This window comes from Piliocolobus tephrosceles, unplaced genomic scaffold, assembly GCF_002776525.5.
Source record: "Piliocolobus tephrosceles isolate RC106 unplaced genomic scaffold, ASM277652v3 unscaffolded_42281, whole genome shotgun sequence".
In the NCBI taxonomy this organism is placed as follows: Eukaryota; Metazoa; Chordata; class Mammalia; order Primates; family Cercopithecidae; genus Piliocolobus; species Piliocolobus tephrosceles.
The window spans coordinates 727-14,583 of record NW_022326845.1 but is presented as its reverse complement, the minus strand read 5'-3'; the positions used below and the strand labels follow the sequence as shown (position 1 = coordinate 14,583).

Sequence of the window (13,857 nt, the reverse complement as noted above, 5' to 3'; positions counted from 1 at the left end):
TGAGACTCCATCTCAAAAAAAAAAAAAAAAAAAAAGTTCACAAACACACAAGATAATTTCAAGGGTGTGAGAAGTCGTAAGAAGAACATAAAGCCCAGTGTCATGGTCGAGAATGACAGGGGTGAGGAGTACTAACCGACATAGGAAGGGAAGGAAGGAAGAGAATGGATGGAGGAAGTTCTCCGCGGTGTGTGAACAACGCTCTAGACCCGGGATCCCAACCCCTGGGCTGCAGACAGACAGACAGGTAGTGGTCTGTGGCCTGTTAGAAACTGGGCTGCATAGCAGAAGATGAGTGGCAGGTGAATGAGCGAACTTTATCTGTATTTACAGCCGCTTCCCATTCGCATTACTGCCTGAACTCCGCCTCCCATCAGATCAGCAGCAGATTCTCATAGGAGCAGGAACCCTGTTGTGAACTGTGCATGCGGGGGATCTAGGTTGCGAGCTCCTTATGACAATCTAATGCCTGATGATCTGTCACTGTCTCCCATTGCCCCCGGGTGAGACCATCTGGTCACAGGAAAACAAGCTCGGGCTCCCACTGATTCCACATTATGGTGAGGTGTATAATTATTTCATTACATATTACAATATAATAATATTAGAAATAAAGTGCACAACAAATGTAATGCACTTGAATCATCCCAAAACATCCCTCACCCCCAGTCCGTGGAAAAACTGTCTTCCACGAAACTGGTTGCATGTACCAAAAAGGTTGCGGGCTGGTGCTCCAGACAGAGGTAACTGCACGTACAAAGGGCCCAGGGCAGGAATGACCTTGGAAGTTCTGAGGAACAAAGAGGGTAGGCAGCCTGAGTGCTATCACCAAGGAAGGGACAGGTAGGAGATGTGGACACAGAGGTGAGCAGGCCCAGGCCAAGCAAGGTCTTGGCAGCCCTGACGAGGAGATGCCAGTTTACCCAAAGAGCAGGGGGCAGCCATGGGAGGTTTTCAGCCGGAAGCGATGGGTTAGGTTTACATTTTTTAAAAAGTGTCCTCTGGCTGTGGGTGGGGATAAGCAATGGCCAGCTGCTGGGGACAAACAGGGACAAGCAGACCACCAGGGCGAGAGGCGAGAGCTGCTTCTGTCTTGCCACTCCATGCATTCCTGTCTTCCACCTGCCTGTTTTTAGCAAGGCTGTAGCTATCGAGGAAGACTGGGCTGCAGAGGACACCAAGGCCCTGCTGACTGGTTGTAGCAGGGCCAGGCGGAGCTCTGGGTGCCAGTGGCATGGAGGGCAGACTGCCTGTGCCTAATTAAATGCTGGCCCTAGCCATCCGCTCCCTAGAAGGGTCTTGCAGCTCCTGCAAATGAGGACGAGGCCCATTCATTCCCTGGAAACTCAATTAGCTGGGCATGGAGGGCTCCATCTCTAGTGACAGGTTTTATTGCCTGCTGAGTCACCACCAGGACAAGCTGTATCTTAAATCTCTGACTTGTGCCTTTTAAAGTGTGGTTTTGTTCAGAGAGATGGGCTAGAGGGGGGCAGAAAATCCACAACAGACCCTCAGAACAAGGCCTGTCACTCAACGGATATTTAATTATCACCTTGGAGGAATCTGACACTACCTGGATCCTTCAAAGAGCTGTTCTCAGCGCCATTAGACTGACCTCCCATTTCTATGACAAGTATTTTGTATAGCAACTTTGTTTTCTTGAAAGGAAATTTATAGGCAACAAAAGCTACCTATGCATGTCATTTCTGGAAAATCAATATAATGCTCTAACTGCAATCTACAAGAAAAATAAAAGGAAAGCAATTTATAATGAAGATAAATTTCAATATAAAATTTCCCCAGCACATCCGTCAAGAAGATACAACAGAGTAGTCAGGCAGACGCCTGCACCTCGACATGGATTCACTGGGAATGTGACAGTTACAAGGGCAGCTGGGTGGGCGGGTGACATTTGCCATTCAAATCCTTTGGGGTAGCACTGCCATCGGGGATGGGACTTTCGGAAATAAGGAATGACTCTTGGGAAAGTTTTGCACTCAAGTATAATATTGCCTCCATTTTCTTGTTCCATACATTCCTGGGAATATGCAAAAACCCTGCAGCATTTACACATAAAATAGACGTAGGTTCAAGGCTCAGTCGACAATAAACATAAAATAATCTACCCATATGAGTGATGTGGTAGGAAACTCAGAAGCTAAGTGGAATACAATGCAATGTGGGGGCCACGTGGGCTCTGCTGTGCAGAGCAGGACATCAAAGTCCTTCCTAGTCCCCGCCCCCAGGAAGCCAGCAAAGTCAAATCCTTCACCATCACCGGCAATGCTGTCACAGAGTTTAACCCCTAGGGGGCGGTGTGCTCCCTTGAGAACCATCAGCTTAGAAAGAAGTTTGCAAGCTGGTGGCCTGCGGACCAGTCCATCCCTCAGGTGTGTTTGCTGTGGGCCTGCCTGTTTTCAGTTGCTCATTCTTAAAAAGTAGAGTGAATAGTAGTCCACAGTTGAAATCTGGGCACCCCCTCTCCACCCAGCCTGCCTCTATGCTTTGGGCTACCTGCCCAGCCCTCTATGCATCTGAAGCCCCCAGGCTAGAACAGGTTCACACAGGGATGGCAGAGGAAGCCCCGCTCCCGGCCTCCGTGTAGGAGCTCAGTTTCCCTTCATTTGCTCAAATCCCCTGTGACACAGATGGGTTCCCAAAGGACTCGCGGTGTGGGCTGGCACGACCTGTGGGCCCAGGATGGATGGTACCTGCTGCTAGGAGAACAGGAACCTGTCCTGAGACCCTGACCCGAGATCCGGGAAGGTTTGGGAAGACAGATCAAGGTACTGGGAGCATGAGGGGAAGTGAATGCAGGGATGACAAGGAAGACATTGGATTACTGATGAGGAATCATGGAAAGCACTCGCCTAAAGTTCGATAACCACCACTCCCTGCATTTTTATTGCCCCTTCTCAAAGCATTGTGTCACTCCCTGCTCCCAAAAGATTTTGTTTGATTAGGCTCCATTCTTCTTTTTTAGAGACACGGTCTCACTCTGTGGCCCAGGCTGGAGTACAGTGGTGTGATTATGGCCTCCTGCAGCCTCAAACTCCTAGGCCCGAGTGATCTTCCTGCCTCGGCCTCCCAAGTAGCTGGGACTACAAGCATGGACCACCATGTCCAGCTAATTTTTTTTTTTCAAATTTTTTGTAAAGATAGGGGTCTTACTATGTTGCCCAGGTTGGTCTGAAACTCCAGGTTGGCCTCAAGAGATCCTCCTGCCTTGACCTTTCCAAGTGCTGGGATTACAGGCCCAGCCATAGGCTCTATTGTCATGCTGTCCAAGAGTCCTTTCTGTGCCAATGGAAACATTCTGTATGTGCATTATCCAGTATAGCACCCACATGCACCTACTGAAGACTTGAACCATGGCTAGTGCACCCGAGAAACTGAAATGCTAATTGTAATTAACATAAAGTTAAATAGCTCCCTGTGGCTAGTGGCAATGGTATTGGGTCATGTGGCTCCAGCCTAACTCATTCCAGAACGTTCAGGGAGTCGCAGGTAGCACCCGGGAGAGGACTGCAAAAGGTCTCATGCACTCTGAACCCCCCTGGAAGCTTCTTGAGGCCCAGGAGACAGGGCGTACGTGTCTGTCACCACAGTCCCCCTTCCCTCACTTTTGACCCCACAGCTGTTTCAATGCCCACTGCAGGTGGAGATTCCGAGAGAAAGCATGGTTGGGAAGGGAAGGCTACGCACAGAGCTGATCTGCGGGGCGGCCACATTGCTCCCCACCCAGGACCACAGCCGGGACAGTGAAGAGGGGAGAGCAGCAGGTTTGCTCAGTTTGACATCGGCTCTGCAGCCTTTACGGGGGCGGGGGAGGGTTAACATGTGAAAGAACCCAGCCATTATGAGCTGAACTGTGTTCCCCAAAAGATATGCTTAAGTCCTTGCCCAGGTACCTGTGAGGGTGACTGTGTGTTTGTAACACGGTGTTGTAAGATGAAGTTACGCTGGATCAGAGCGGGCTCTAGTCCAATCATTGGTGTCTTGACAGAAGCGGGAACTTTGGATACTGATTCAGAGAGGAGCAGGCCACGGCAAGAGAGGGACCCACAGGGAGGCGGCCACATGAAGATGAAGGCAGAGGCCGGAGTGATGCGGCCACAAGCCAAGGGGTGCCAAGATTCCCAGCAACCCCCAGGAGCTCGAGGGCAAAGGACCCTCCCCTGAAGCCTTCAGGGAAAGCGTGGCCCTGATGATGCTTGATTTTGGGGTTCTGGCTCCCGAAACTGTGAAAAACACCTTTCATTCTAAGCTACCCAGTCTCTGGTCCACTAGGAAAGTGGATACACCTGCTAAGGGGCTGGGTCAGAGAGGCTGTTGATGGAAACCCTGCCCCATCGGCCTCACACCAGCTTCCTCTTTCCCTGTGGCCACTTCCTCCTACAAGGCAGGGAACCTCTCCTCCTGGGTTTGTGGGCACAGGTCATGTGTCGCTCAGGGTGGCGTCTTATCACAGGCACTAGGTGACTAGTGCTTATATGTCACAACACTGCTGCACAGATGGAGAGACTGAGGCCCAGAGGGGATGAGGTCTCAGCTCAAAGTCACAAGGGCACTTAAGGCAGAGTCTAATTCTTTAGACTCTTGCTCAAAACAAGCGCTTCACTTATTTTGAAATCTGAGGTCTTGGAGAAAGGAAGGGACTATCAAATTAGAGGAAGAAATTTCTCTTGAAGGTGTGCATGGAGGTGGCAAATCCGTGCCTCTCGAGGACATGCTGGGTCAGCCTGGGTCCCAAGAGGGGCTGTGCAATCCCGTGGATACTCGGATCCCCACGGTGGGGATGGCTGGGTCCTCGGTGCAGGGAGAGAGACAGGCAGGCTCCCTGCTGTGAGCGGCGGATACAGTCCACGGGATGAATGGAGAGGCTCTGTTGTCACCCCACAGGCCGGAGAGGGGGAGGGAAGATGGGCGGATGAGAGGCAGCTGGACGGAGGGAAGAAGGGAGCTGTGTGTGTGCGTGCGGGCACACTTGTGTGCACTCGAGGGGAGAGGAAGAGAGCAGGGAGCAAACCCAGGAGAAGAGCCAAGCAAAGAGAAGGCTGCCATTGTGAAGGCAGGGACAGCTGCACCAGGGGCCCAGGGACGGCATCCCGGGAAAAATTTCAGTCTTCTCTTCCCTGGGTGTGCAGAGAGGCTGAGAAGAAAGAGGAGGAAAGGCTGAGATGGTGGCAGTGGGGGCGGAGAGAGAGAAACAGAAGAGGAGAAAGGAGTGTGGAAGAGATGGGGCTGGGCTGCTGGCCGGGACAGAATGTGGACACTCAGTCACCACTCATCCTAGGAAGGTCTCCTGAGCACCTACGATGGGGTGGGCACTCTCTAGGCCTGGGGACCCACGAGGGCACAGGACAGAGGCCCCTGCCTCCAGGGAGCTGGCATTTTATTTTATTTTTGAGATGGAGTCTCACTCTGTCACCCAAGCTGGAGTGTAGTGGTGCGATCTCGGCTCACTTGCAACCTCCACCTCCCTGGTTCCAGCCGTTCTCCTGCCTCAGCCTTCCGAGTAGCTGAGATTACAGGCATGCACCACCACATCCAGCTAATTTTTGTATTTTTAGTAGAGATGGGGTTTCACCATGTTGGCCAGGCTAGTCTCAAACTCCTGACCTCAAGTGATCCACCTGCCTCAGCCTCCCAAAGTGTTGGGATTACTGGCATGAGCCACCATGCCCGGCCTGGGAACTGGCATTTTAGAAATGAGACAATCAACAAGACAAATGGGCAGAATACACAGTCAGTGGTGTTCAGTGGTGATGGGGGCACTGGTGGGAAAAAACTGGGATGAAGAGGAGGCATGGGGTAGTCAAGGAAGGCTTCTCTGAGGAGGCAGCATTGGAACACAGACATGAGGAAAATGCAGATGTGTAGAAGTTTCGAGAAAAGGAAAGAAGTGCAAAGTACTATGTGTGTGCGCGTGTCAGGCGTGGCTGACTGCTTGAGAAGCTGTGGCTGGAGCACAGTGACTCAGGGGAGACCAGGAGGCTGAGAGGGTTCGAAGGGAAGGGAAGGATCATCGGGACCCTGAGGTGGCTGTGGGGGCCTCTACCCTGAGTAGGTGGGAGCCAAGGAGAGCTCTGCCCAGAGGTTAAAGAACATCTGAACTAGGTTCTGACCAGACCCCTCTGGCTGCTGTGTTGAAAACAGACCAAGGGGTCATAAAGGCAGAAGCTGGGGGATCCCAGGAGAAACCTGGAACAGGGCAGGCAGGGAAGACAGTGACACAGATGGGCTGGTGGCAGCAGAGGGAACTCTGGGAGTATTTTGAAGGCAGAGCTGACAGGGTTTGCTGGACTGAATGTGGAGTATGAAAGGAATAGGAAAAAAAAAAAATCAAGAATGGCACTAAGGTTTTGGCCTGAGCAACTGGAAAATTGGAGGTGCCAGGGAGACGCCTGTGAAGAGGCGCTGGGGAGGAGGGAGCACGACCAGGAAGTGATACCGGACTCAGGCTTGATGTGCCGGGGAGAGCTCCAGGGGCGATGGCCAGGACGCAGAGGGACCAGGGTGGATGGGGTTCAGGACAAGGGGCTAAGGGCAGATCCCAAGAGAGTGGCAGGGAAAGAGGGGCGTGGGGGCACTTTATAGCATCGCAGAGGAGGATGGCCCATGCAGCAGCCCTCCTGCCCCTGTGGTCCACTTTAGGGAAAAGACAAGTCTCACTTATACACGGCAGCATGTCTTTTGTTGGGGATGCCAAAATGCCCAGCAGGCGCCCTTCCATCCTCCCACGTGAGAGGGCGATGGGGTGCCCCACGTGTCCTGCCATGGTAGGGGTCAGCAGGGCACAGAGGCCCCCCAGCCCCTAGTGAGGGTTAGCTGCCCAAGGTTGATGGCCAGGTTCCGGTCCTCAGCCGACCTCTCTACCCAGCTTTGTGTGAGAAGAGTGAAAATAATTGGGGTGCTCAGGACCAAACCCCAAAACAGGCTCCAAGAGCCCTGGCAAGGCCTGGTCTTATGAGGAGGATGTGCTCCCTGCTCCCCTGGTGCATTTTAGAACATGATGCGGAAGAGCAGAGGGCCCACCACCATCTCTGCGAAAGCCTGGACCAGATGGCAGAAGCTGGGGTCGGGAAACAATCTCAGAACTGCCAGATTCAGGTGTGGATGGAGAAAGGCACGATCCCAATGGGGAGAAAATGGCACTCCAATCTAGTTCATCAGAAAGGGCTGGAAAATGTTGGCTTTTTGTTGATGTTGTTGTTGTTGTTATTATTATTATTATTATTTATTTATTTATTTATTTTTTTTTTTGAGACAGAGTCTCATTCTGTCAGGCTGGAGCACAGTGGTGCGATCTTGGCTCTCTGTAACCTCTGCCTCCTGGGTTCAAGTGATTCTCCTACCTCAGCCTCACGAGTAGCTGGGATTACAGGCACCTGCCACCACACCCAGCCAATTTTTGTATTTTTAGTAGAGACAGGGTTTCACCATGTTGGTCAGGCTGGTCTCAAACTCCTGACCTCAGGTGATCCTCCCACAGTGCTGGGATCACAGGTGTGAGTCACCTTGCCTGGCCTGTCTCTTTTGTTTAGGGAGCAAAAAATTCAATGTTTTTGAAGCCAGCTGCAGTCGGGGTTCCTGTCCGTTAGATCTAAAGGCAATCTATTGCCATGAGCATCACACATCTTCAAGAGCAAACAGGGCAGCCAGGAAGTGCATTCCCTTGCTCAAGCAGAGCTCACACATCAACATCACCTCCTCAGAATCGAGGGGGACAGAGCTACAGTAGAATTGCTGGAGTGGAAGGAGATGCCCATTATCAGTTTTGCCAGAAACTGGCAAACTGCTCTTCAAAGTGGAGGGAACAATTTGCCATCATACTGCTAAGTGGATGTGATTTCCTGTTTTCCTACATTCTCACCAACATGTGGTGCGATGGGGTCTCTTCGTATTTACCGTGGTCATGGCTGGGATGTGACAATGCACTGTTGGCTGCGTTTGCATTTTGCTGATTACCAGAGAGGCTTAACACATGCTGCCACATTTTGATCCGTGAGCGAAACTTACTGTGACATTAATCAGAACATTGGCCTGAGGTGGGCTGTGTGATTGTGCAAATCGTCGTCATTGCTAAATTTTTTTTTATTATTGTTTTTTAAAAATTGAGATGGGATCTCACTGTTTTTCCCAAGCTGGTCTCGAACTCCTGGCCTCAGGTGATCCTTCCACCTTGGCTTCCCAAAGTGCTGGGATTACAGGTGCGAGCCACTGCACCCAACCATCATTGCTAAATTTCCCAAGTGCCTACCATGACCCTGTACCAGACACTGTTCTAATATATTTCATCTTCACAAAACTCCATGAGTTAAGTGACATTATTAACTGTGGTTGAGGTGGCCAAGACGCAGAGGCTAAATAACTTGTCCAAGTTCATGCAGCCAGAAAGCAGCAGAGACTGGATTCGAACCCAGGCAAAGCTAATGCCCTCAACCACTCTGCAGAGAGCTGGGAGATGTCTCATTCTGGGAACGCTGCACAACTTTGACTTGTGTGTATATAAGTGATCACAGGCAGGGCAACGGCACTTCAACTGCTGAACTGTGTTAAAGGATGACTATAAAACCTTTGTAGAAACTGAGGATGTGGCTGGGCACAGTGGCTCACACCTGTAATCCTAGCACTTTGGGAGGCTGAGGAGGGTGGATTGCTTGAGGTCAGGAGTTCGAGACCAGCCTGGCCGACATGGTAAAACTCCATCTCTATTAAAAATACAAAAAATTAGCTGGGTGTGGTGGCGTGCACTTGTAATCCTAGTTACTGGGGAGGCTGAGGCAGGAGAATCGCTTGAACTCAGGAGGTGCAGGTTGCAGTGAGCTGAGATTGTGCCACTGCACTCCAGCCTGGACAACAGAGTGAGACCCTGTCTCAAAAACAAACAAACAAACAAACAAACAAACCTGAGGATGAAATTGATCCTTCCAAGGGTATTCATATCTGAGATCCAATCCCCCAAGTTGTAAGAAGCCATACAGAGAAATATTCATGAACAAATTGATATTTATCCTGCTTAAACTTAGCTTCTCTCATTTTGTCCTTTTTTCAATCTCCATTGCAAACATGGGGCCATGCAAAGCAAGATCACTGCAAAATGAAATTGCAAATCTTTTAAAAGATGCAGGGTTTGTGAAATTAATTAAGATGACGCTGGAAGATAGTTCAAAAAACACAGGCAAATCCACTGACGAATAATTACCTGGTCTATAAAGATACTACATGAAGGAGAAGAGACTATTGAGAAGGATGATGAAGTATGAGATGCACTTCACAGGGGAAGATTCAGATGTCAAAGAATTAGGAGAGTCCCTTGAAAAAACTGATCAAATCTCAAATACTTTTGCAAAAATGTCCCTGGTGAAGTAAAGGATATCATCTTGTGCCATCCATTTAAATTTGTGAAACACATTATATTCCTCCCTACATTTCATCAATTCACTTGATTAAAGAATCAACTCATTAGTTACAGCTAGAGCCCAATCTTTGTTAAATATCATTAGATACAACCTAACAGAGGGCCGCGTGTGTTGGCTCATGCATGTAATCCCAGCACTTCGGGAAGCCCAGGCAAGTGGATCACTTGAGGCCAGGAGTTTAAGACCGGGAGTTTTGGCCAACATGGCAAAACCCCATCTCTATAAAAAATACAAAAATCAGTCAGGTGTGGTGGCAGGCGTCTGTAATCCCAGCTATTCAGGAGGCTGATCCTGGATCGCTTGAATCCAGGAGGCGGAAGCTGCAGTGAGCTGAGATTGTGCCAGTGCACTCCAGCCTGGGTGACAGAGCAAGACTCTGTCTTAAAAAAAGAAAAAAAGAGACGTAACATAACAGAGTTATTCTTGAAATATCATAGTTTCATTTCTAGATCAAATACCTTACTAAGTACATTAAAAGCACTATTTATTATGAAATGTGGGTCCACTTAAGTAGCATTTTTCTGGGGTCAGTCTTCCTTAGTTTGGGCTGATCTCCTCTATTCAAACGACTATCTCAAACACAAATGGCTAATAACCGTTAGGGTGGCCTAGACTTTACTTGCCCTTCAGTATCCATTTGCTTCTTCTCCCACAGTAAAATAATTTTCATCTGGGTAAATGTCTAGAATAAGACTACATTTCGCAGGCCCCCTCGCAGCCATGCATGGCCATGTGACTTGTTTCTCACCAATGGGAAATAAGGAGAAAGGGAGTCTGAGTCTCTGACCACTTCATAGATCAGGGTCACCAGAACTTGGAATTTTATTTGACATTCCCGGTCTCTCTGACACACACGGCCAAACTTAAATCCAACTGAACTAACTTTGCCAGGTGGCCACATGAACACAGGGTTTAATATGGCTGAAGACTCAGCAGGAACAATTTATTTTTGGTCCCTGAGGGATTAAAAATTTACAATATATTCTAATATGTATGTACAAATCAATCTAAAAGGAAAAAAATAATCTAGAAGGTTTTGAAGTCGTTATAGATTTTTGTCATTTTTCTTAGTCAACACTGATCAGTATGACATATCATACAGTTGGATCTTTAAAATATTTCCACTTTAAACAACAACCTAATATAAAACTCAAACCTGAGCTTCCTAGCTGCCAAGGCAAAGAGGGAAAGTATACAGGGTGTGTGGCTCTTATTATTTAATAACCAGGAGTACACCAGTTCATCAGACTAAACAGGTGTTTTCAGGTTCCTGAGTTCTGAAAGTAAGGCTGGAATGGGATTCCTTGTACAGAGTGGCATTCTAAACATAATGAATAAAATTCTCAGTGCCAGTTTTACAAACATATAAATGTTCTCTGTGTCTGGCTCTTTACACTTGACATTATGCTCCCAGTCTTCATGAGGGTATAATAATGAAGCATAGTTGAATAAAAGCACTTCTTTAGGGAGACAGCTTTTTGGTGACTTCCGTACATTCAAGGACAAGTTTGGGAAATCCACTTTAGAGAATGTGTATTCTTCAGATAGTTTGTTTTCTCATGTTGTCTCTAAGATTTTGGAACACTAGCCTTAAGCTCCCACCCTTGGCCCTCAGAATGTCACAGAATATGTGAGCTTCCTTTCAGTCTGATGAATACGATTTCCATGCCCCCTCTGAGTTCCCATGATCTTGCATTCCATTTTGATTATGCCACAAACACCTCACCTCTGGGCAGGTCTCTTTTTTGGGCCGCAGTGGCCCTGGCTGTGAAATGAGGGGGATTGATGAGAACAGGGTTAGGGTCTTTACTGATCTTACGGCATCCAAAACGAAAAGTTTCTTTATAGACCTTTCACCCAGAGGTTGTGAAAACAGAGTCTGTGAGCCACACACTCACCCCTCAGACATATTTTTTTTTGGCCTCCAGTATACATTAAACAAAAAGTAAGTTGTGCCGCATATTTTAAAATAATATTTTCAGTGAAATATTCAGACTTTAAAACATTTCAAGGTTGTCACTCTTGAGTGCATGGCTGTACTTGCTGGACCCAAGTTGCAGGTGCATCTTTAATAAGGGCCCACTGCTCTGCTGCGGGCCTGCCTCTCCTGCTTCTGCTAGCAATATCCAGGCCCTCCAACCATCTAGGGTGGTGGCCATGGTAACCTCTGACACATGTGGCTTTCTGCAGAGGCTCAGGGGAACCAACAGGTGGTTGATTCTGCACAATGGCACGCATGATATACAGGAACAAGGTATAGGAACAAGGCCTTCCTAGTTCTCAGCAGAACATACTTTCTAGGTGATTCTGGCTGTGGGATGAGGCTGTAAGAAGACACACCTTACTGGCTTGCTCCCCACCCCAAAGCATCCCTGCCAGCCCACAATGTGTATCTGAGAGGTGGCTGCCCAGCCTCGAGGGCTGCAGGTTCAGGGCTGTGAACAGGGCTGAAGGAGGCGTCCATCCTTCCCTGGTGGCACTCCCACCCAAACAAACCCCTTGTCACTTGGATGCAACTTCCTGGGGTTGCAACATCTGAACCACAGTATCTGATTTCACAACTGCCGCAGCTTCTTACCCAAGGTGGAGAGTATTTATTTTTAATTAAAGCAAGTTAAATTAATTGAGTCTGGAGGGTTTTGCAATAGAGCTTGTGGTAAGTAACTATACTGTAATTGCATCTCTACCTCAGACAACCAGCCTGGCAGGTGAGCCTTCAGAGCCCACCAAAGACCTCCTGCAGGATAAGCAAACAGGAACCAGGTCACCCTCCACCGAGGACAACACTTACCGGGTGAGTGTGGACAGTTAACCACCACGTCAGCTTCTGCACCACCTTGGTTACCGCCATGTAGAGAGCGACCACACAGCCCCATATCTGTTCCCCTCCATGAATTCCCATCCCCCACCCCCATGTTTTGGAACCTTCTTCCAAGCTGATGGTTTGAAGTCAACACAACAGTCCCTGATGTGCTTAATAATAATTAACAGAGGATGCAAACTCATGCACGGGCACCTTGTGGCCTCTCTGCACTATAATTCATATTTTGAAAAGACTCACTTTTTTGGGAGGGGGATCTCAAATTCCTTTGACAAGGTCACTTTGCATCACTACTGTAGGCAAATACATCTGTATTTCTCTAATACACACAGAAATAAATGCACAACTCTGAAATTATAAGAGTTGCTCTAGGGGCTATCCAGAATCATCTCGGGTACCGCAGTGGCGCACAGACCACACCCAGGGATGCCCGCCCCGGCTGTCACTCCCTTCCTGCACCCAACCCCGTCCCTGCTCACCTGTCCGGTAGCCGGTGCTATTGAGGTACACGGCGAAGGTGCGGCTCTCATGCTGCGCCTGCCAGGAGGGCGAGGAGCAGTTCTCGTTGTTGGTGTAGGTGTTGTGGTTATGGACGTACTTGCCGGTGAGGATGGAGGAGCGCGAGGGGCAGCACATAGGCGTGGTCACGAAGGCGTTGATGAAGTGCGCCCCGCCCTGCTCCATGATGCGCCGGGTCTTGTTCATCACCTGCATGGAACCTGCAAGGTGAAGGTGGAAGTGAGGTGCAGGGCAGGAGACCCGGGGGGCACCAGCACTGGGGGGACTCTCACCGTGGCATCCCTAGGTCTGGAGTGGGCACATTCTGCAGACCTATGGGGCAGACGGGGCAGGGGCCACTGCTGCACGGTGGGACCGTCCGGCCCCATCAGGGAGGATCCTGGATCCTGAGTCTGCCTGGACACTCCTGTGGTCCAGGTCTGGAGTCTGGAGGATTTTGCAATGGTGCTGGAGGTGCGTGACTGTAGTAAGTGCCTGTACTGTCACTGTCCTGTACTGTAATTGCATCTCTACCTGTAGGGCAGGTAAAAACCTGTTTATAAATGACCTGAGACTGGAATCAAACTGTTTTACAAATTTTAAACAGAACATTGTTTTTTTGTTTTTTCTTTCGGAAACCAACCACCATGTAAATTGAGGGAAGATTATACTTTGTTTTCTTTGGAACCTTCCCAAGAATTGTTTGCTCTTATTGAAATCTGGTCATGCCAACCTGGTGGCAAACCTTCTCCCTGAGTATTCCCTGGCTGGGGTGCCCTGCCATCAGCCACAAACCCTGCTGGCCTCTTGTCCACATGTTTCTTTGAGCCTGGAACCCATCAACCCTCACCCCAAATTCAACCCATCGGCCTAGTACACCTCTCGTAAGGAGCCTCTGGCACCACCCTGGCTGCTGGGGCTTGAGAGCTCTGAGCACTCTTGCAGCGTGTGTCCTGAGTACTGATCACACCCCAGGCTTTGAGGTTTCGGTCATGCCTGCTCTTCTTTGTTTTCTTTTCTTTCTTTCTTTTTTTTTTGGGGGGGGGACAGTGTCTTGCTCTGTTGCCCAGGCTGGAGTGAAGCGGTATGATCTCAGCTCACTGCAATCTCTGC

General features: G+C 49.2%; 1 protein-coding gene across 1 annotated transcript; it reads right to left on the bottom strand.

Moving 5' to 3' along the window:
- Positions 1 to 10,636: 10,636 nt before the first annotated feature.
- On the bottom strand, positions 10,637 to 12,965 carry LOC113223682 (extracellular sulfatase Sulf-2-like; the record flags this gene model as incomplete). The annotated part of the gene is made up of 2 exons (XM_026453066.1): positions 10,637 to 11,190; positions 12,726 to 12,965. Coding segments are annotated over 2 exons (299 nt in total), but the record flags the coding sequence as incomplete, so codon positions are not given.
- Between the last annotated feature and the right edge of the window lie 892 nt (positions 12,966 to 13,857).